Here is a 21,111-nt window from a genome sequence, read left to right on the forward strand (position 1 = left end):
AATGCGGACTCAACCGGGATCTGGGATTCATGTCGCATTACATTCGGCCCCCACCAACAAGCCTGGACTTGCAGAGGCCTACCGACTGAACTGGCTTGGGACAATTCACACCTCTTTAACCTGGAGTTACCTCTCTCTCTGCATCTTTGATGATTTGATTGCCTGCAGGTGCTCGCATTCCGGGGCATCTCTGACTGTGTCTATATAAACATTTCTGGAACAAGCCTTTCCATTCACCTGAAGAAGGAGCCGTGCTCCGAAAGCTCGTGTTTGAAACAAACCTGTTGGACTTTAACCTGGTGTTGTAAGACTTCTTACTCTGTATTTTCTGCAATAGCCTACCGTGGGGAACCTTATCAAACGCTTTACAGAAATCCATATACACCACATCAACTGCTTTACCCTCATCCACCTGTTTGGTCACCTTCTCGAAGAACTCAATGAGGTTTGTGAGGCACGACCTACCCTTCACAAAACCATGTTGACTATCTCTAATCAAATTATTCCTTTGCAGATGATTATACATCCTATCTCTTATAAACCTTTCCAAGACTTTTCCCACAACAGAAGTAAGGCTCACTGGCCTATAGTTACCGGGGTTATCTCTACTCCCCTTCTTGTACAAGGGGACAACATTTGCTATCCTCCAGTCCTCTGGCACTATTCCTGTAGACAAAGATGACTTAAAGATCAAAGCCAAAGGCTCAGCAATCTCCTCCCTAGCTTCCAACATCTAACGTTTTAATTTTGTTTTCTTACTGGGAAAGGTAGAAGGCAGCTACAATGGTTTTACATGGTTTTATACTTAAAATTGTTTCACAAAAAGTTGCACTTTTCAGAAACGCCACTAAAACTTTAAGCAAGAAATTACTCAGTAAGCTCTCACTCAAAGTTGGGATTGCTTTCCCGAAAATCACAATTTTAAGTGAAACAACTTCATAAGTTCCAAAATGTTAAAACTGGAGTTAGGATCTTTCGGACATTTCTTGTCAGGAAAAAGCCAATGTACATGTTGAAATACTGTACATGTGCAGTACTGTGCATGCCAAGCTGAAATAAATGTGAAATAAAGTTAATCATTAAATATAAAGGAAATACTGTAGTTAGGTACGTGAGGATCTTTTTCATCTGAAATAAAGTTGTACGTTGAAATTCTACACATTCCTAAATGAAATAATCTTTAAAATAAAACAAATGCAAAATATAAAAGAAATAGAAGATAAATTAACAAAGATTACGCTCACCAGCTGCTTGGTTTCAGGTTTGATCAGACTCCATCTAGTGGCAGATGCTGGTCATTGCAAAAAGCTGCAGCAGAAGCTCCAGGATATCAGTGCTTGCTGGGAGCAGGAACAGGAGCGAGGGGGAACAGGAGCCAGCTGAAGTCCCCAGTGGTGGCAGCTTGCACCTGGACTTCAAAAGGTGAGAATGGAGCATGGGAATAGGAGCTGGAAGGGAAAGAGGGACTTCAGGGCGGAGGACAGGAACGTGAAAGGAAACGTTCTGGAAGCTGGAAGGAGACACAGAGCAGAGGGCAGAGAAGCAACAGAAGAGAACCCCAGTCGTGGTGCCCTGACCCCAACAGCAGTGAGGGAAAATGCCGTGTGTGAATTTGGGACACGCAGGCCATAGAACAGGAGGTCTGTGACAAATTATGTTACAGTGAATGTTGCAACATTAAATGGATATTCAATCTCTATCTTATGAATGGCTTTAAAATGAAACAATGTTGACGAGCCGAGGTAACCTACTGTATTTTATATTATAAAACCAGCATATCAACAAGAACAGTCTAAAATAGATGCATGTGTGCTACATTTACTCACCATTAACTCCGGGGAAGTAATATCTCTGGGTGCCTGGTGTTGATCATTTCTAGATGCTGAAGCAGCCAGGATGGCCAGTCCATTGAAAACCTGCTGATAGTGCTCTCCTATACGCAGCAATAGTTCATTATGTAACCCCTGAAAATCTTGTCTGAGAAGGCTGCCCAGTTCAAGCTCAGTTTCATTCTTTAAAAAATAAACAGTAAGAGGAGCAAAAATCGCATCACGTAAAACAGTACATAATGGGAAATCCTTCTGTCCTGTCGCTGGAATGAAATAATAATATAATAATAATCGCTTATTGTCACAAGTAGGCTTCAGTGAAGCTACTGTGAAAAGCCCCCTAGTCGCTACATTCCGGCACCTGTTCAGAGAGGCCGGTACGGGAATTGAACCCGCGCTGGGGAATTGTTCTGCATTACAAGCCAGCTGATTAGCCCACTGTGCTAAACCAGCCCCTGGATGGAGAGGGGTACATTATGTCAAAAACAAATTTAAGAAACAAAAATGTGGAAGGAAAAGGAACAGAAAAAAATAATCTGAAGTATGTTTCTGAAAGCTGGAAGGAGCTATTTCTCCAGCCACTGGTGAGCAATAGATGGCTCACACTATTTTAAAAGTCTCCAGAGAAGATACTGGATGATCTGCATGACTTCCTGACTCCCATCTCAATGGAGTATTGAAACCTGGAGGTTTCCCTGCCTTTTCAGGAGTGGTCATCACAGGTTCTCAGAGATCCACCTTGATAGATGAGTTGTTTTGATTAATATGGGGATCAGAGGTTATGGGGAGAAGGCAGGAGAATGGGGATGAGAAAATATCAGCCATGATTGAATGGCGGAACAGACTCGATGGGCCGAGTGGTTAATTCTGCTCCTATGTCTTATGAAACATGCAGGGTCTGAAGCTGATGAAAAGCAAAATTCTGCAGAAGCTGGAGATTTGAAATAAAAATAGAAGCAGAATTTGTGAAGGGAGAAACAGCTAATATTTCAGGTCAATGATCTTTCATCAGAATTGGAAAAAAGTTGTAGATTAAGCAAGTTTTAAGTAAAAAGGCAGAGAAAGGGAGAGGGGAAAGAACAAAAGGAAGGAAAGTGAAATAGTGCACAAGACACAGGAGCAGAATTAGGCTACTCGGCCCATAGTGCAGGAGGGCAAGGGCAGAGGATTCAGAGTGAGAATGGGTGGTGTTTTCCAACCATTACCCCCCCCCCTCCCCACCAGAACATTCCAAACTCAATATAAACTCAATGAACAGCACCTCACCTTTCAATAAGGCACTTAACAGCCTTCAAGGATCAACAATTTTAGATCATAACCTCTGCCCCAATTTTCTAACCACTTCTCATTAGTTAATTCGACCAAATGACTTTTAGTCAGCAGTGCTATATTGAAAGCCCATTTTACTGAAGACAAACATACTCTTTTTACCTGGAGATAATGGAGACCACGCTCAAGCTCATCCTTTGAGCAGGAGCAAACCAGATGGGAAAAAATGTATTTAAAGTTGTTGATCAAGATCTCTCGGCGATTAACATTCAACTGTTTTGCTATGGTCCGAATCAGTAATGAGGAAGTAGCACTGGCCTTTGCAGCCAGATATGGCAACAGAGATTGCAAGGTACGCTGCAAAATAAAATACAGTTTGCATCATACAGCAACATAGATTGAAGAATATTCTTTTGTCAGTATGTTAATGAGGGAGAACTATGGCGTTCGGGGGAGGCAAGCATAAGGAATTCAAGTGTAATACTGGCCTGTAACTTACATGGAATGGCAAACAGCGTCAGATTGTCCCCTCACTACCAGTTTCTTACCTTGAAATCAAGCCACTCCTATCAGGCCGACCTACTCACTCGGACCGGGTGAGAACTGTGTAGTGCAACAGGCTCCGGAGGCCTTGTGGTGGTGGCAAGGAAGCCGCATCCCATTTTTAATGACGCTCGCTGCTCTGAAGCGGGTAAGTTTAAACATCCTGCCACTTTGAGAAGCCAGGGAGACAGTAGATTTCTGAGCTAAGCGGGTAGGATTGGGGTGCGGGGTCAGGGTACGCACCTCACATCTTTGGGTTAAACCCGTTACAATGCCCTGGAACTCAGAAGTTATAGGCCATGTTTTCTCAACTCATTATTAAAATAACCATGATTTTCCTGGAATGCCCATACACCACCTGCATTCGACCATGTCGACGGATGAACTGAAAAGGGGAAACGGCAAGCTACCACCCACACTTGTAGAAGTTTGAATTTAGATCAAAATTTCATTTACAAACTGACTCCTAAATTTTTTGTTTTTGTTCATGGGATAGGAGTGCCCCTGGCTGGGCTAGCATTTATTGCCCATCTCAGAGGGCATTCAAGAGTAACTTTCATGGTAACATTGCTGTCGATCTGGAGTCACATGTAGGCCAGACCAGGTAAGGTTGCCAGATTTCCTTCCCTAAAGGACATTAGTGAACTAGATGGGTTTTTATGACATTCAACAATGATTTCAGTCATCATTAGACTTTTAATTCCAGATTTTTAAATTTGGTTCAATTTACTTTATCCTTTCTAAAATGCTTTGACACTAGACACCACAGATTGGGGTTTTCCCATCAATACAGAACCCACTACTCATAAAGGACAATCTTCGTATCTGCTAAGTGCAGATGGGAGTCTTTTCTGAGCTGGCTAATCTCAACCTAGTTTGACCATTAGCCTCAATATAAGCCAGGATTCCTATTTGTGATCACTATCCAATGATGGATGTTAAGTGACACGCTCCATGACCAGGATAGTCTCCCTAATGGCAATATATGGTCTCACACACAAAGAGGAATGTGGCACCATCTTCAAGAAGGACGAAAGAAAACTGCAGTTTCTACATCAACAAAAAGAAAATCACCTATTTGTCCAAATCTGATTTTCCTGCATTCATTTTGACAAATGTTAACACAAGCTCAACTCTGAGACATGTGCAACTTCCTCTTCCAACCTTCAAGCTCTCAGATAAATAAAATTATTGAGCCTCAGATCAGCTTTTCTTATATTCACAGTATTATTAAAATTGCCTATTTCCATCTCCATAACATCATCCAACTTCACCTTTCTATTCATCTGCTGATGAAGCCCTTATTCATGCCTTTGCTACCTCAAGTCTTGATTATTCAAATGCACTCTGGGCACATTCTACCCTCTGTAGGCTTACGGTCATCCAAAGTTCTGCTGCCCACATGTTATCTCACACCAAGTCTTGTTCACCTGCCACCTTGTTTTCATTGACTCCCGGCCTGATTTTAAAATTCCCAGCCTGTTTTTCCAATCTTTCCATGGTCTCACCCTCCCCTAACGCTGCACTCTTCTCCAGTCCTAAATCCCACTGAGATATCTACGTCCTGTTGCTTCACAGCACCTGGGTCCCAGGTTTGATTTCTGCTTTGGTCACTGATTAAGCAGAGTCTGCATGTTCTCCCCGTGTCTGTGTGGGTTTACTCCGAGTGCGCTGGTTTCCTCCCACAAGTCCCGAAAGACGTGCCTGTTAGGTGAATTGGACATTCTGAATTCTCCCTCTGTGTACCCGTACAGGCACCGGAGTGTGGCGACTCGGGGGCTTTCACAGTAACTTCATTGCAGTGTTAATGTAAACTTACTTGTGACAATAACATTATTACTAATTCTAGCCCCTTGAGCATTCCCAATTTCAATAGCTCTACCTATGGTGGTTGTGCCATCAGGTGCCAAAGCCCTAAAGTTTTAATATATTCTCCCGACACTGCTCCCTCTCCTCTTTGAAAACATTGCATAAAAGTTACCTTTTCACCAAACCTATCGGTCATCTGACCTAACATGTCCTTACATGGCTGTGTCATGCTTTTTTCTTTATAAATGTTCCTGTAAAGCACCTTGGGACATTTATGATATATATATTTGTTGATGATTCCTTAATAGTTTGCTTAAATACCATAAAATGAAATCTTATAGGTGAAACGTTCTTTCAGTATGCCTGATGACAGAACTACCATTTAGAGAAACACAACAATATTTACGTACAGTGAGAAAACGATTCAAATCTGGAAAATCAAACACTTGAGCCACTTCAGATAAAATGCCAAGTGTAATCTGCCGCTGATGATCTGCCTCTCGCTGACATAGTTCTTTACTCTGACCCTCAATACTAGTACTGGCTGCCAGTTGTCTTGTGTGCAATGACTCCACCAGAAACTGCAAAATAAACAACATATTAGCAATAGCAGATTCATCCACAACTAAGATTGAAATTGAGAGCAGGGTAGGACTCTCAAAACCATACAAATCTGAAACACTGACCATGCCAGTGTACAAATCATACCCAGCAGAGGCTTGGCTATATCAGTACATAACTTATACCCTTAACTTATGCCCTTAAGACTTGCATGTGAAAAAGTTTACGAACATTCGAAATAGGAGCAGAAGTTGGCCATTCAGCCCCTCGAGCCTGCTCCACCATTTAACAAGATCATGGCTGACAGGTTTGTGTTTCGAGTTCCACATTCCCATCTAACTTCAATAATCTTTGATTCCCTTGCCTAACAAGAATATTTCTACTTCTTGTTTAAGAAATACTTAGTGACTCCCATCTCTACCACCTTCTGAGGCAGAGATGTCTTTACATTGTGTGGCTAAGTTTTTCAGTATTTCTATAATTTAAAATTATCCTGCCTTTTTCCTAGTTTGCTTACTAGTAATGCAATGGCACAAGATTCAATATCCAGATTATATTTATAATTATTATAACAGTTTTTTAACTGCACAGAGCAGAATTGTACAAAGGAATGGCTGAACAGAAAAAAAAGTGCCCTTTTATCGTACCTTTCACATCTCCAGGATGTCCCAATAGCCAAAGAAATACTATTGACGTATAAACATCATTAACAGCTATGTCTAAACAATCAATCATTAATAAAATAGCTTTTGTAGCTCACCTTACAATACCATTTATTTTGCCTTCACACCCCCACCTAATTTTGTTTTTTACATAGAATTTACAGTGCAGATGCCAATTTGATGCCAATATGGCCTTTTGTAACCTTGACTAATTGTATACGAAATTGTAATTATTCATATATTTGTATTCCAAATGTATTCACATATTAAAACTTTCAATATTTAAGTATTTGCAATTCTATAATGACACGGTTAGACACAGGAACATAGGAATGTTCTGTCCACGGCTATTTTTGAACAAATTCTTTTTGTTGGTCACAGCACTCAAGAGTTAAACTCAATACCTACAAGAAGCAAGAGATTCACATTTATAATCCAGCACATCAAATGCAGACGTTAGTGCATGTACCTTTTTGTTGCTGAATAATAGGGCGAGACTAATATGCTAATAGCTGTAGAGTGCAGATTCATTAGTATCATTCTGACCAGAAATAACTGAAAATTCTGTTGGGCAAAATGTTAGTTCTGTGCAATTGTACACTATTCAAAGTAGCTGGGACATACAATCTAAGTGATCTACACTATCAGCATTTATAATGAGATTCTTTGGAAAGTTTCTGTTCTGATTGGCTGTTCTGACGTTCAGAAACTCATTCATGTCCTTTATTTCAGATTAGATTTTTTTCAGAAGAATTCGGGGTATATCTTAGCTGAATTGCAACCAGAGTTGGTCAGTTAGAAGTATGAAACTAATCAGAGGCTTCATGTCAGCATTTCAAAATGTAAACTGCGAGTTGCCATGTTCCAATAATTCATTTTATTTTGCAGGTTGCTGTAAGAAAGGGACTTTTTCATTTTGGTACTTCAATTAAAAAGTTTATTATATTTTAAAGATAAAGATTGTACTCATAGTAAATGCATTTGGCTGTATAACCTCAATTACAATTTGATGTAGCTGCTGACGCCACCGAGCCCCACCTCACCATCACCTCTCTCAACACCTCCACTGTTGTCAAACTATCAGACTACTTATCCGATGTCCAAAAATGGACAAGCTAAACTTCCACCAACTGAATACTGGGAAGACTGAAGCCAACATTTTTGGTACCTACTCCAAACTTCATTCCCAGCCCAGGGATTCCCAAACTGTGGGTTGCGACCCAGAAATAGGTTTTGGGGTCGTAAGATCCCACTCTCTCTGAGGCAGCAATAGCGACTGTGGGGAGGAGAGCCCGGACCCCCGGGATTTATATTTATACAATTAAGCACAGGGATGTGTCCTAAAGAGTAGTTTAATGATGCAGTGGTCCACATACTTTAAAGTTTGAAAACAACCAGTTTACAGCGGGGTTCCCATCAAGAATGACTAATGGACAAACGTATTACAGAAAAGAAAAGAAATACTATACAGTTAACATGGTGTAGGCATATCAGTTGTATCCACGCAATCTCACCTGGCATATGGGTTTCTTGTATTGGCTAAAGAAGGCCTGCAGCTTCATACCTTTGGCTGCTGCTAGTGCTCTGATCTCTGTATAAGCTGCACCAGCAACAAACGTGAACTTTGACAATAAGCAGTGACACAGGTGCAAAAGGGCCAATGGAACCAGGTCTCCTCTGGCAGCTCTATTTTACAACATTAAAAAGGAAAAGAACAGTCCACATATATATATTCTTATGTATGGATATTTTTAACTTATTGCTGAAGTTTAAGCATATAACTGGAGTAAAGACCACCTTAACAAATAATGATGAATTTACACTCTTCTCTGTTATTCAGTGATTGGTATCTGCATTTTCATCTCCAAGCAGCTTGGAAGATCCAAGATGCTTTGGCAACATTATGGCTTGCTGGGCATTCTATCATCTGCTCAAACGCAGATCACTAATACAACAGGTTTGTGGTATTGTAACACTGTTCATTGTAGAACCATGCTTGAGCACACAATCACCACACAGGAGATTGCAGAGTATGATCAGATTGGAAGCAAGACATGTCCATCACAAGGTGGCATGGTAGCACAGTGGTTAGCACTGCTTCTTCACAGCATCGGGGACCCGGGTTCGATTCCTGGCTTGGGGTCACTGTCTGTGCAAAGTCTGCACGTTCTCCCGTGTCTGCGTTGGTTTCCTCCGGATGCTCTGGTTTCCTCCCACATGTCCCGAAAGATGTGCTGTTAGGTGAATTGGATAATCTGAATTCTCCCTCTGTGTACCCAAACAGGCGCCAGAGTGTGGCGACGGGGGGATTTTCGCAGTAACTTCATTGCAGTGTTAATGTAAGCCTACTTGTGACACTAATGAAGATTATTGTTAAGTAACTCTTCAGGACGAGGAAAACCAATCCGAGCCAAACTTGGGAGCAATCTGCTTCCCTTATGTCAATGGAGACATAATGAGAGGAATACATCTTAAAACAGAGGTGGGAGGAACATATGATACATGCTTACATATATATATATATACAGATTAATATACATGTCTAACATACAATTCTGGCTTCAATCTATAGTTTTAATTGTTCTGCCAGATTTACAGCAGCACACGTCTGGAGGTAAGAAAAACTTTACATGAAAGTTCTGAGATTTATTGCTTACCGTCCAATTTCTCTGGTTGTAATAATTAGTGTATCTTTTAACTCATTATTTCTCGAAACCTTAGCAATTGCATATGCCTCCTTCAGTTTAGATACAAGCAGCTAAAATTAAATTTTAAAAAATACAAGTGATAATATTAATTTATAATTCCATATTAAATGGCATCATAGGCACATAAACAGCCAGTGACTCCAGTCAAGTACATTCCATTTATGTTCCAGATAAACACAGCAAAGCAGTTCATTGTTCTATTAGAATGGAGATGTGTATCCATAAACTACAATACTTCTGATAAATACTTAAATAGCTCTGAACCATAATCAGCATTCAAATTATTGTTTTGAAATATCAAAAACAGAAGAACAAAGCTGCAAAGTCACTACACAATTTTTTCTTTAGAAATTTGACTTTATTCACCTCTTTCAGTAAACTCTGATTTTCAACATCTTGAGACTCTAACAAATGATGTATCTTTTCACCAAATGCAATTCTGACAGCTTTATCTGAATCTTCCATGAGGTTTAGTATTGCACTGTAAATGGCTTTAGTATCTGAATTCGTTTCCCCCAGATTCACATGTTTACACAGATAGGGAATGTTGCTTATGAAAGCTGTGGGGGAAAAAATGACCAAAGTTAATATATTACTACTAAAACACTGTTTAAATATCACATTCTTATTTTAACCCTTTTAACCCAAGGCAAGGCATAGCCTCATAACTACTTAAGTTGTAGCACAAGTTTCGAATATTGACTTTTCTCTGAGTGTCCTATGAAAAATGCAGATTAAAAACTGTTCCAGAAACTTTGTTATTCGTGCCTTAAGTATTCATTTTGTTTTACAACAAAGTCAAATAAGTAGTATCAAAGAGGAGTTAGCACTCCTAGAGAATAAAGGAATATGTCAAACTAGCTTGTCCCTACTTTACAAATTTAGATTAAAGCAAATTACTGTGGATTCTGGAATCTGAAACAAAAAGAGAAAATACTGGACAATCTCAGCAGGTCTGACAGCGTCTGTGGAGAGAGAAGGAAGCTGACATTTCGAGTCTGGATGCCTCTCTGTCAAAGCTGGAGAGAACTGGAAATAGTGTCAGGGCCACAAATTCAGAACTGCTCTAGATACCTTATTGGATTCAGTGGCATTAGTTGCTCCCATAAGGGAACTGGCCTCTTACTTTTATAGAAGCTGACCCACTCTTCACTACATCTACTTGCACAGCAGCATAAGCCAGGGTGTAACGGTAATTACCCTTGTAACTTGAACTGGATATTCATCCCTTTCACGCATGTGCTGCTTCAATCCCTCCAAATGGGAACCAAGCAAATACTTAGTGAAACTAGGCTTGTTAAGTAAATTGTTAAGCTGCTTATGGTCGCACTGAATGAACATACCGAACATTTTTCCAGGTACAACTTGGCTTGTGAATTAATTCAAAAAACAAGGAGGACACAAGGAGGCGGTGGCGTAGTGGCACTGTCACTGGACTAGTAATCCAGAGATGCAACGTAATGCTCTGGTTCCCAGGATCGAATCCCACCATGGCGGCGAGTGAAATTTGAATTCAATAAAAAACTGGAATTGAAAATGTAATGATGACTATGAAACCATTTCCGATTGTAAAAATCGAGCTGGTTTACTAATGTCCTTCAGGGAAGGAAATCTGCTGTCCTTACCTGGTCTGGCCTACATGTGACTCCAGACCCACACAGCGATATGGTTGACTCTTAACTGCCCCCACTGAAAGTGCCTAGCAAGCCACTCAGTTGAAGGGCAATTAAGGATGGGCAACAAATGCTGGCACAGCCAGCAACGCCCACATCAGAAGAGCAAATTTTAAAAAATCTCTGGGTTACTTCACTCGAGTTAAATGTGATGTTTTTTAACTTTTCTTCCAGCTTTTCAGAGCGTAAAAATCTCTGAGGCAGCTTTCTCTCTTCCACCTTCAGTAGCGGAGGCTATAAAGTTTAAGGACCAATGTCCACAGTAGCATTGATAAAAGTCGATATAAAATTAAAAATGGCAAATGGAACTTAAGTAACGTTTGCCAGAGTATAAAAGTGTGCTCAGTGTGCAGACTCTTATTCTCTTTCAGCCAGCAGCTCTCCCTAAACTGATGTAACACTCACCAAGTTTTACTGAAGCAGGCATCGCCTTTCCAATTAGCACAAGGAATGGAATAAACGTCGAGGGTCCAACTGCTGGTCCAGCCAGTGCAGACGCACTTCTCACAGTGATATGGCGACACAGGAGTTCACAGCCTTCATTTGTAAGTAGCAAGTCGTTGGTGGGAAGCAACAATTCAGATTTGCCTGAAAGCACACAGGCTAGCTTTCCAACGTTATTGGCTAATTCTTCATGTACCAAGTTGGAATCATCTTGGAGCTTGTTTCTGAAAGGAATCAAAAATAAGTTATGGGATCAAAGTAAAGATTCTGCAATTTTTATGTCAAGAGGGACGTGTCAGAGCATTTACTACTTGGAGAATAAAAAATGGTCGTCAAGAAGAAATGAAGAATACGGAAATAGATAATCCAGCAGAGCAGGTGGATAAAATTATTTTTAAAAATAGAATAATTAGTAAAGGAGTTTAAGATTTTGAAAGTGAGTTCCAGACACCAGCGGTCAAGGTGGCTGAATGTGTGCTCAACAGTATAGAGGATAAAAACAAGAAATAGATCAGAGGAGTGAAGGATACAAAATTAAGTCCCAAACAGTGCCAGCTGTAGGAGTCAGCATGCAATTCTGCACACACACCAAAAGAGTGCTGCAGTGATTTCTCGGTATCCAATAGGTCCAAATGAAAATAGTCATTTTCAAGATGCATCTGTATTAATATAGCAAAACAAAGTAATTACTTTTACACAGTCCATCAAGCCATAATGTTTCTCTAATGTTTAGACTGATCTGTGGTCTAGGGTAGCAAATAGGCTGATAAATTAATAGCAAATCCTAAATCTTCAGTATAGACCTTCACCCTTCATATATTTTTTAAAAATATATATATTTTTAGATTTCCAAAAGAGGAAAGGAGCGGGTACAAAAAGTTGAATGGTTATCATCGACAAAAATATTCCTCAATGGATCCTCTTGTGGCATACTTCATCCTCTCCAAATATAGAAAATACATTGTGTCTTCCAACCAAGATGAAGCATTGGGTGGCTTGGGGTCTTCCAGGTTAATAAAATTTGCCTGCGGGCTATTAATGAAGCAAATGCAATGAGGTCTGAAACTTATTGAAACTGACTAGAACAGATGAGACTCCAAATATGGCTATCAAAGGACAAGGCTGTAGGTCAATATCTAGGGCAGCACGGTAGCATAGAGGTTAGCAATATGGCTTCACAGCGCCAGGGTCCCAGGCTCGATTCCCGTTTGGGTCACTGTCTGTGCGGAGTCTGCACGTTCTCCCTGTGTCTGCTTGGGTTTCCCCCGGGTGCTCCGGTTTCTTCCCACAGTCCAAAGATGTGCAGGTTAGGTGGATTGGCCATGCTAAATTGCCCTTAAGTTAGATGGGGTTGCTGGGTTACAGGGATACGATGGAGATGTGGGCTTAAGTAGGGTGCTCTTTCCAAGAGCCGGTGCAGACTCAATGGACCGAATAGCCTCCTTCTGCACTGTAAGCTCTATGATTCTATGAATTAAGCTTAACCGAACACAGAAGGATATGGAGTTGACCCTAAAAAGGGCCTCCTCCCACCTGTCACCTGTAAGGTCGAGCCCAAGCTCCGCTTCTCAATCGTTTCTTACATTGTGGAGAGGGGATGATCCAAAGGATATCAGGTGATTGCACAACCTCAAAATATAACCACAGCTGATTTGAGGCAATGACAAAATCCCTTCTAACAATGTACTTGCGAGGTGCTGGAGGAAAGGATGGACCATGCGAGTGAACAAAAGTACAGGTTTGAAAATAGCGGTTAAAAACTAGATTTAGGTAAATTAAATTTAGCTGCAAGCTCACTAAAGCTGGCAAAGTTCCCATCCACAAACAAGTCAGTAAAACGTTTGAGTCCCTACTTCCTCCACAAGGCAAATGTCAAGTCAAGCATGGAGGGCAAGAATAAGTGAATAATTACAAAATGGGCCCAATAGTGAAGGAATGGAGAGTTTAAAACGCTACTGGAATTGTTTCCATATTTTTTAAAGTAGAAATCACAATGGGGTCTGATGTGTATTTAGAGGGGGGGGGTAGCAGGGCACAAATTAAGGCAGGAAGAGAGGATGAGCAGCAGGAGTACACTTCCATAAGACACCAGTTTAAACTTGAATCATGACACCATGTTAAAATCTTTTGAATACTGGCCCAATAATAGTACAGTAAGTTAGCTAGCCCACCAACCAGTCTTCGTCTTTGAAGCATCGCTCTAGCAACTCTAGGAGTTCTGCAAGTCCAGATAAATGTTGACATCAGCTTGTTAATATAAATAATTTTGGGAGAAAAATAAGGAGACATTGGAAAAGATCAAGAACCTTGGCAGAATGTTCATTTTTATGGATTGAAGTCTGCCAGCTAAGAAAAGAGGCAAACTATCCCAGCACTGCAAATCCGCTTTAATTTTGGAGACCAGGCTTGAATGATTTGTTCTATGAAGAGTCACAAGTTGTTATGGTCACACCTAAATCACAAAAACCACCACCAGATATATGAAACGGCAAAGCTCTTGGGGGATTTGTTTGGCACTAGAATTGATTGGAAAACACTCACTTTTGTTGATATTCAATTTATAGCCAGAGAACAAGTCAAAGGCACAGAAAATACTCATTATGCCATCATCACAGGCGACAGGGATAGTGATATAGAATAAGAGGTCATCAGCATATAAGGACACATGGTGCTCGAAAGATATCTATTAGCAGTGTGGACAACTTTAAGGCTATTGACAGGGATTCTATCATCAGGACAAAGAACAGTAGGGACACAGGGCACCCTAAAGAGATCAGGGGTTATGGGAGAAGGCAGGAGAATGGGGATGAGAAAATATCAGCCATGATTGAATGGCGGAGTGGGTTAATGGGTTGAGTGGCCCAATTCTGTTCCTCTGTCTTATGGTCTTGACGGGTTCCCCTGGATAAGGGTAAGTACTCTGAGTGTTTAGAGTTAGTGTGCACACTCACACTAGGGGAGATATGAATAATAATAATAATCTTTATTGTCACAAGTAGGCTGACATTAACACTGCAATGAAGTTACTGTGAAAAGCCCCGAGGCCACATTCCGGTGCCTGCTCGGGTACATGGAGGGAAAATTGTATGCTTTATGTTCTTGGGCATATTTTAAAAATTTTGTTCTTGGAGGCATGGCGTGGCGGCAAATAACAGCATACAGGTGCATTAAAAAAGAACTTGTAAAAAGAATCGTTGGGAGAAACACCTTGTACGCTTCCCCAACATTGTGCAACCGGAAGTCTCGCAGAAATCAATTCTCTTAGTCAACTGTAAACACGCCTACAGCTCAGTTTTCTGAGCCCCACTCTAGTAATTGGTGATTCCTGCTCCACAACTGTCTTGGTCTGCCCCGACTGCCTGCCTTTCACCACGCCACTAAATATCATCATTAGCAGGCTGGTACTCCAACGCCAAGTCATAGAATCATAGAATCCCTGTAGTGCAGAAGGAGGCTCTGAAAATGACCAACCCTCTGAAAGAGCACCCTACCCAAGCCCACACCCCCAACCTATCCCTATAACCCAGTAATCCCACCGAACCTTTTGGATACTAACGTGCAATTTAGCATGGCCAATCCGCTTAACCTGCAAAATCTTTGGACTGTGGGAGGCAAGTGGATCACCCGGAGGAAACCCACGTTGACACGAGGAAACTCCACAGACATACAGTCACCCAAGGCTGTAAATCACCCGGGTCCCTGGCTCTGTGAAGCAGCAGTGCTAACCACTGTGCCCAAAAACTGTTTACTAACTCGGATACTGTTCACTTTCATAGTTGATGGGCTCAGAAATAGTTAGCATAACCCTGTAGAACCATAGAAAAGTCATGGCACGGGAAGAGGCCATTCAATCCATATATTATTGGCCAAATATCATTCAAAGTAAATTACTGACTACATCACACTCCCATAACATTGCTCAAATGTGTTTTACAACATTAAATGTTATATCGAAAACAGTTTGGCAAAGATTACATTAAAATGAAGCAATTGTTTGTACTATTAATTCATAGTTTGCTATCAAACACTCAGGGAAAAACTAAAATCTGTTTTGTGTTTCCTTCAAATTTATAAAAGCACATACATAAGAACCTCCTCAATGAGGGAATGCGATTTAGCACCGAGGTGATGCAGTAATATTGGAAATCCCTGCACGGAGCCTGCACGGGTGACTTCACTGGAGCTCTGCAGAGACCATCTGTGTATCGCTGTTCTCCAATCAGGACATACGTCGCTGTGCAGCAAAGAAAGCAAGTAGACACATTTTGCCTGGTTCTGGTACGCTGTGGGACATAACAGGATCCGAAATCAGAGTGAGAAAAATATATTGAAAAGTAGTGAACTGCACAACAGTCTCAAGGCAATAACCAGCAATAAGTTTTCAGACTGGTTTAGATCCAATATTTGTTTAATTAACAGAGGTAGTTTTAAGTGATCTATATTTGAATTGTTTAATGTTAGAAATAAGGTGCAACGAGCAGCATGGTGGTGCAGTGGTTAGCACTGCTGTCTCACGGCACTGAGGACCCGGGTTCGATCCCGGCCCCGGGTCACTCTTTGTGTAGAGTTTGCACATTCTCCCAATGTCTGCATGGGTCTCACCACCACAACCCAAAGATGTGCAGGTGGATTGGCCACGCTAAATTGCCCCTTAATTGAAATTTTAGAAAAAAAAATAAGGAAGGGTCAACCTAAAGTTAGATTCATGCCAGATAAAGGTGTTTGAATCTGGGCACTTGGGTTTCAGATAAAACTGTGCTTCATTAGAGGGGGCTATGATGTGAAAAGTAAACAAGTTGGGGAGAAGCAGAAGTTGTTGCTAAGCAACCAGGGGTACTTTATATTTGGACGGCTTTTGAGTTTAGTTATAGCTGGATATATAGCAGTTGGAGTTAGATTGTGAAAGAGGAAGGCAGTTCTGCTAAAAGTAGTTGGTTATAGAAAGCTGGATAGGGAAGGTCTCTCTCAGCTTTGCCAAAAGAAAAGCCATGGAGTAATGGTTGAGAGAACAGATGTTGGAAACTTAAAGAAAAGCTAGTTAAGGAAGCTACAGAAATGAAGAGATGTTCCCAGGAAGTCTGAAGTTGAAGGAACAAAGAACTGTCTTGGAGAGCAGGATATTGCTTCTGAAAGTCAAAGTCAGACCGAGCAAGAGAAGAGTTGATGAGATTGGTTACAGACAAGTCACATATCAGAAAGAATTGATGTCCTTATTCCAGTGTTTGAAGCAATAATATTCTGTTTGGGACTGAGCATCTGAATTTGTGTAAGCGGAATTAAGACAAAAGAAACCTGAAAGGACAGTTGGAAAACCTGGAGTCGGGTCCCTTGTTAAAAGTGGAACAGAGGTTTTGTTTGAAAGACTAGCTGGAAAACCTGGAATGGATTCTTAATGCAAACAGCTGATGGAAAGCATTGTTGAAAAAAGGTTTAAAACATGTCTTTTTGGGAGTGGAGTTTGAAAACACTTGTGGCAATCACCTGGTGGGGATTGTGAGAGAAATCTACAGAAGATTGGATGAGTGGCATCAGCCATTTGGTTTCAGAGAGGGGGTTAACTTTGAAAACTGTGTACATTTGGGAAGCTAAGAGGGGAGTAAAGGACGATTGTATCATTGTTTTTTTTCTTCTTGCTAAAACTATTTAGTGGTCCTGTAACACTGCTCTTCCACATTTCCTAAAAGTATAAGTTGCGATTTTTTAAGCCATTCTGGGATATTCCTATCCAGTTAGAATATCAACTGGGATAACACCTGATTTTTGCTGCTGTGGTTTGACATCTCATATATTTTTATGGGCAGGTACCAAGGAAAGGACACAATCTGAAATGAATCAGGGTGTCAACATGGGAACATATTTAGTGTGAAACTTATTTCTTCTTAATTTGGGTTCTGAAGCCACTGGAGCCAGATCTTTGCCATTTTCATCTCCCTGTGCCTTACCCAGCGCACAGTTGCTTCAGTTATTCACACATTCTCTTTTGTCTCTTATTTTAAAAAATTCTCTCATTATACTTCCCAGTGGCTGAAGTGATATTAATGTGAGACAATCAACCATCTTCTATTTTCCTTTTAAACACTCGGCAGGTTATTCTACATCCTCTCATATGCAATGCACCTGTGTTTGTTTGTGCAACTTTCCCTCCTTGTTTCCTCTTCCCTTTGTTCTCCTCTTTTTTCAATGCAAGTCAATATATTTTATATCAGTACCTCAGGAACTGCAGGCATGGACAGGATTATCTCCGGATTCTGAAGCAATTCGAGGGATTTTTAGGCTGGGGCAGGCAGGGCCTTGGACAGGAAGCCTCACCTTGCCCAGCTGAGATCTTCAGTGGCCAATTAATGACCTCCGGATCTCTCTTCCCCCCGTCAGATTGTGATCGCCCCCACTGGCCTTCCTTTCCATCCCCACCCTATGACACTTAGCCGTGTTGGTCTTGACCTCTGGCAACTCTGTGCAGTGCCTCTTTTGGCCACTGCAATGCTGTTGCTGGAAGAACCGGAGAGCTGCTGGCCAGTCAGACTGGCTGGCAGCTCTCCAAGGTGGGACTTCATCCCGACTGAGGGACGGAAGTTCTGCCTTATGCCAATTAATGCTCGTTAGAGCGCAAATTGGAAGCAGAGCTCTCCAAAATCAACGGGGATGTGTTCGCTACCTACTCTTCGGATGATGGGTCCGTGTCCTTACCATCATAAAAACTCAGATCCGACATATTGTATATTTGAATGAAACTTAGCTGTAATTACTGTACTTACAGAAACTGCTTGACAAATGCTGACTGAGGGATACCAGGTCAGAACTGAACCCAACAGATGTGAAAGGTGCATCGGTACTGTGTTTGTGAATCCATGGTAATGACAGAAAATCACAAAGCGTCTGAAGTGTGTCTTTGTTCCCATGACCTTGGACAACTGACAAAATATAAAATCTTGAAATTAACTTCCTAAAAATATAGACATGAAAACCTAACAAGATTCATTTCACAAAATACATTCAATTTATAAATTTGTGTGGGATACTTACTGAAACTACTGTTATTAGTCTCTTGCAAATATTGCACTAAATATGTTACTTTTCTCAATAGTTTCTTACAATTGGTGTAGTGCTCAACACTGAAAAACTGGAGCTTTGAGCAATTTCGAACTCAAAAATATGATCTGAGTCTAGAAATGTTATAGAAATCGGAATCATATCATGTCCTTATATATCTCAACTAAATGTAAGTTCAAATCATTTATTAAATCAAAACTGGTTTCAGATGTTCAAAATCATTGCAGTTTTAATATTTTACTTTGGACCCATCATCACTCAAACTGGAGCACATTTTCACAGAACCCATTTCAACCGGGTTTCTAAGCCATTACAGCCTGTTCTGCACTGCTATTTACATCTTTTTTTTTTTTATAAATGTTTTTAATTGAGTTTTCATATTTTATATATGACAAATTACAAGTTATTAGAGAGAGAGAAAAAAAAAGGAAAACACAAAAATTTTTTACATGAATATTTACAGATAAGCATCTTCATAACAATAATTGTGGCCGCCCCCTTTAGCCAGCATACATATTTTACATTCCCCAATATGGCCGAGGCACATGTTTATAGGCATTTATTTATAGTTTGGTTTTGGGCCTTGGCTTGCCATCAAACCCCCATACCGAGCCCGTAGCCCCCCCCCCCCCCCCCCCCTCCCCCCGGCTACCTTCCCCCGATTCCCGCCCATTTTCCCCTGGTTCTTGGCCACCCGACTATTCTTCCTCATGTACGTTGGCCACAAACAGGTCCCGGAACAATTGCATGAATGGCTCCCACGTTCTGTGGAAGCCGTCGTCCGACCCTCGGATGGCGAATTTGATTTTCTCCATTTGGAGAGATTCCGAGAGGTCGGACAGCCAGTCTGCAGCTCTGGGTGGTGCTGCTGACCGCCAGCCAAACAGGATTCTACGGCGGGCAATCAGGGAGGCAAAGGCAAGGGCGTCCGCCCTCCTCCCCAGGAATAGATCTGGCTGGTCTGAAACCCCGAAGACCGCCACTATCGGGCATGGCTCCACCCTCACCCCCACCACTTTGGACATAGCCTCGAAGAAGGCTGTCCAGTACTCCACAAGTCTGGGGCAAGACCAGAACATGTGGGCGTGGTTGGCCGGGCCTCTCTGGCACCGCTCACATTTGTCCTCCACCTCCGGGAAGAACCTACTCATACGGTTTCTTGTTAAGTGGGCTCTATGTACCACTTTTAGTTGCGTCAGGCTGAGCCTTGCGCACGTGGAGGTGGAGTTGACCCTATGCAGTGCTTCGCTCCAGAGTCCCCACCCTATCTCCATCCCCAGGTCGTCCTCCCATTTCCTTCTTGTTGCGTCCAGTACGGTGTCGTCCCTGTCTACCAGTCGGTCATACATGTCACTACAGTTCCCTTTCTCTAGGATACTTGCGTCCAGTAGGTCTTCCAATAGTGTCTGTCGTGGCGGTTGTGGGTACATCCTTGTCTCCTTTCGTAGGAAGTTTTTGAGCTGCAGGTACCGTAGCTCGTTCCCCCCAGCTAGCTGAAATTTCTCTGTCAGTTCGTCCAGTGTTGCGATCCTGTCGTCCGTGTATAGGTCCCTGACTGTCAGTGTCCCCCCATCCTGCCTCCACCTTTTGAAGGTGGCGTCGGTCAGTGCTGGTTTGAACCTATGGTTGTTGCAGATGGGAGCCTTGTCCGACATTTTGTACAGGCCAAATTGCTGCCGCAGTTGGTTCCAGGATTGGAGGGTGGCTGTCACCACTGGGCTGGTGGAGTGTTTTTTGGGTGGGGATGGGAGTGCTGCCGTGGCGAGGGCCCGGAGGGAGGTTCCCATGCAGGAGGCCTCCTCCGCACGCACCCACTCGGCTTCTGGCTCCTGGATCCATCCCCTTACTCGCTCGGCTGTTGCCGCCCAGTGGTAGAATTGTAGATTCGGGAGGGCTAGCCCCCCCCTGGATTTTGTTTTTTGTATGACCTTCTTTGGGATCCTAGCATTTTTACCCCCCCATACGAACGCCATGATATGTTTGTCCAGCGCTTTGAAAAAGGCCTTGGGGATGTAGATCGGAATGGATCTAAACAGGAAAAGGAACCTGGGCAGTACGTTCATTTTGATCGTCTGGACTCTCCCCGCGAGGGAGAGCGGGAGTGTGTGCTATTTACATCTTTACCTGCCTTGCTCACACCCAGCTCCTTCAGTTACTCACACATTCTCTTTTCTGGTAGATTAAAATCAGGGCAGGACCTATTCAGTTAATGGTAGGGAGTTGGGGACAGTTACAGAACAAGGAGATCTAGGAGTGCAGGTTCATAGATCCTTGAAGGTGGAGTCTCAGGTGGACAAGGTGGTGAAGAAGGCAGCATGCTCGGTTTTATTGGTCCGAATGTTGAATACAGGAGTTGGGACGTCTTGGTGAAGTTGTACAAGACATTGGTAAGACCACACATGGAATACTGTGTTCAGTTCTGGTCACCCTATTATAGGAAGGATATTGTTAAACTAGAAAGAACACAGAAGAGATTTAAGAGGATGCTACCAGGACTTGATGGTCTGAGTTATGAGAGCCTGGATAGGTTGGGACTTTTTTCCCTGGAGCGAAGGAGGCTTAG

General features: G+C 42.0%; 1 protein-coding gene across 2 annotated transcripts in view; it reads right to left on the minus strand.

Annotated features, from left to right (window-relative positions):
• The window catches only part of atr (ATR serine/threonine kinase), a 109,213-nt gene that overhangs the window by 67,158 nt on the left and 20,944 nt on the right, over positions 1-21,111 (minus strand). For both annotated transcript variants that reach the window (XM_038815052.1, XM_038815053.1), the window contains 9 exons: positions 18,254-18,409; positions 15,583-15,781; positions 11,460-11,722; positions 9,748-9,941; positions 9,331-9,431; positions 8,188-8,359; positions 5,861-6,031; positions 3,261-3,455; positions 1,827-2,012 (listed from right to left, as the gene is read on the minus strand). In XM_038815052.1, the coding sequence (XP_038670980.1) occupies positions 1,827-2,012; positions 3,261-3,455; positions 5,861-6,031; positions 8,188-8,359; positions 9,331-9,431; positions 9,748-9,941; positions 11,460-11,722; positions 15,583-15,781; positions 18,254-18,409 (1,637 nt within the window). The remainder of the gene's footprint in view (positions 1-1,826; positions 2,013-3,260; positions 3,456-5,860; positions 6,032-8,187; positions 8,360-9,330; positions 9,432-9,747; positions 9,942-11,459; positions 11,723-15,582; positions 15,782-18,253; positions 18,410-21,111) is intronic.

The sequence above is a fragment of the Scyliorhinus canicula genome, chromosome 13, assembly GCF_902713615.1.
Source record: "Scyliorhinus canicula chromosome 13, sScyCan1.1, whole genome shotgun sequence".
NCBI classification, from domain to species: Eukaryota; Metazoa; Chordata; class Chondrichthyes; order Carcharhiniformes; family Scyliorhinidae; genus Scyliorhinus; species Scyliorhinus canicula.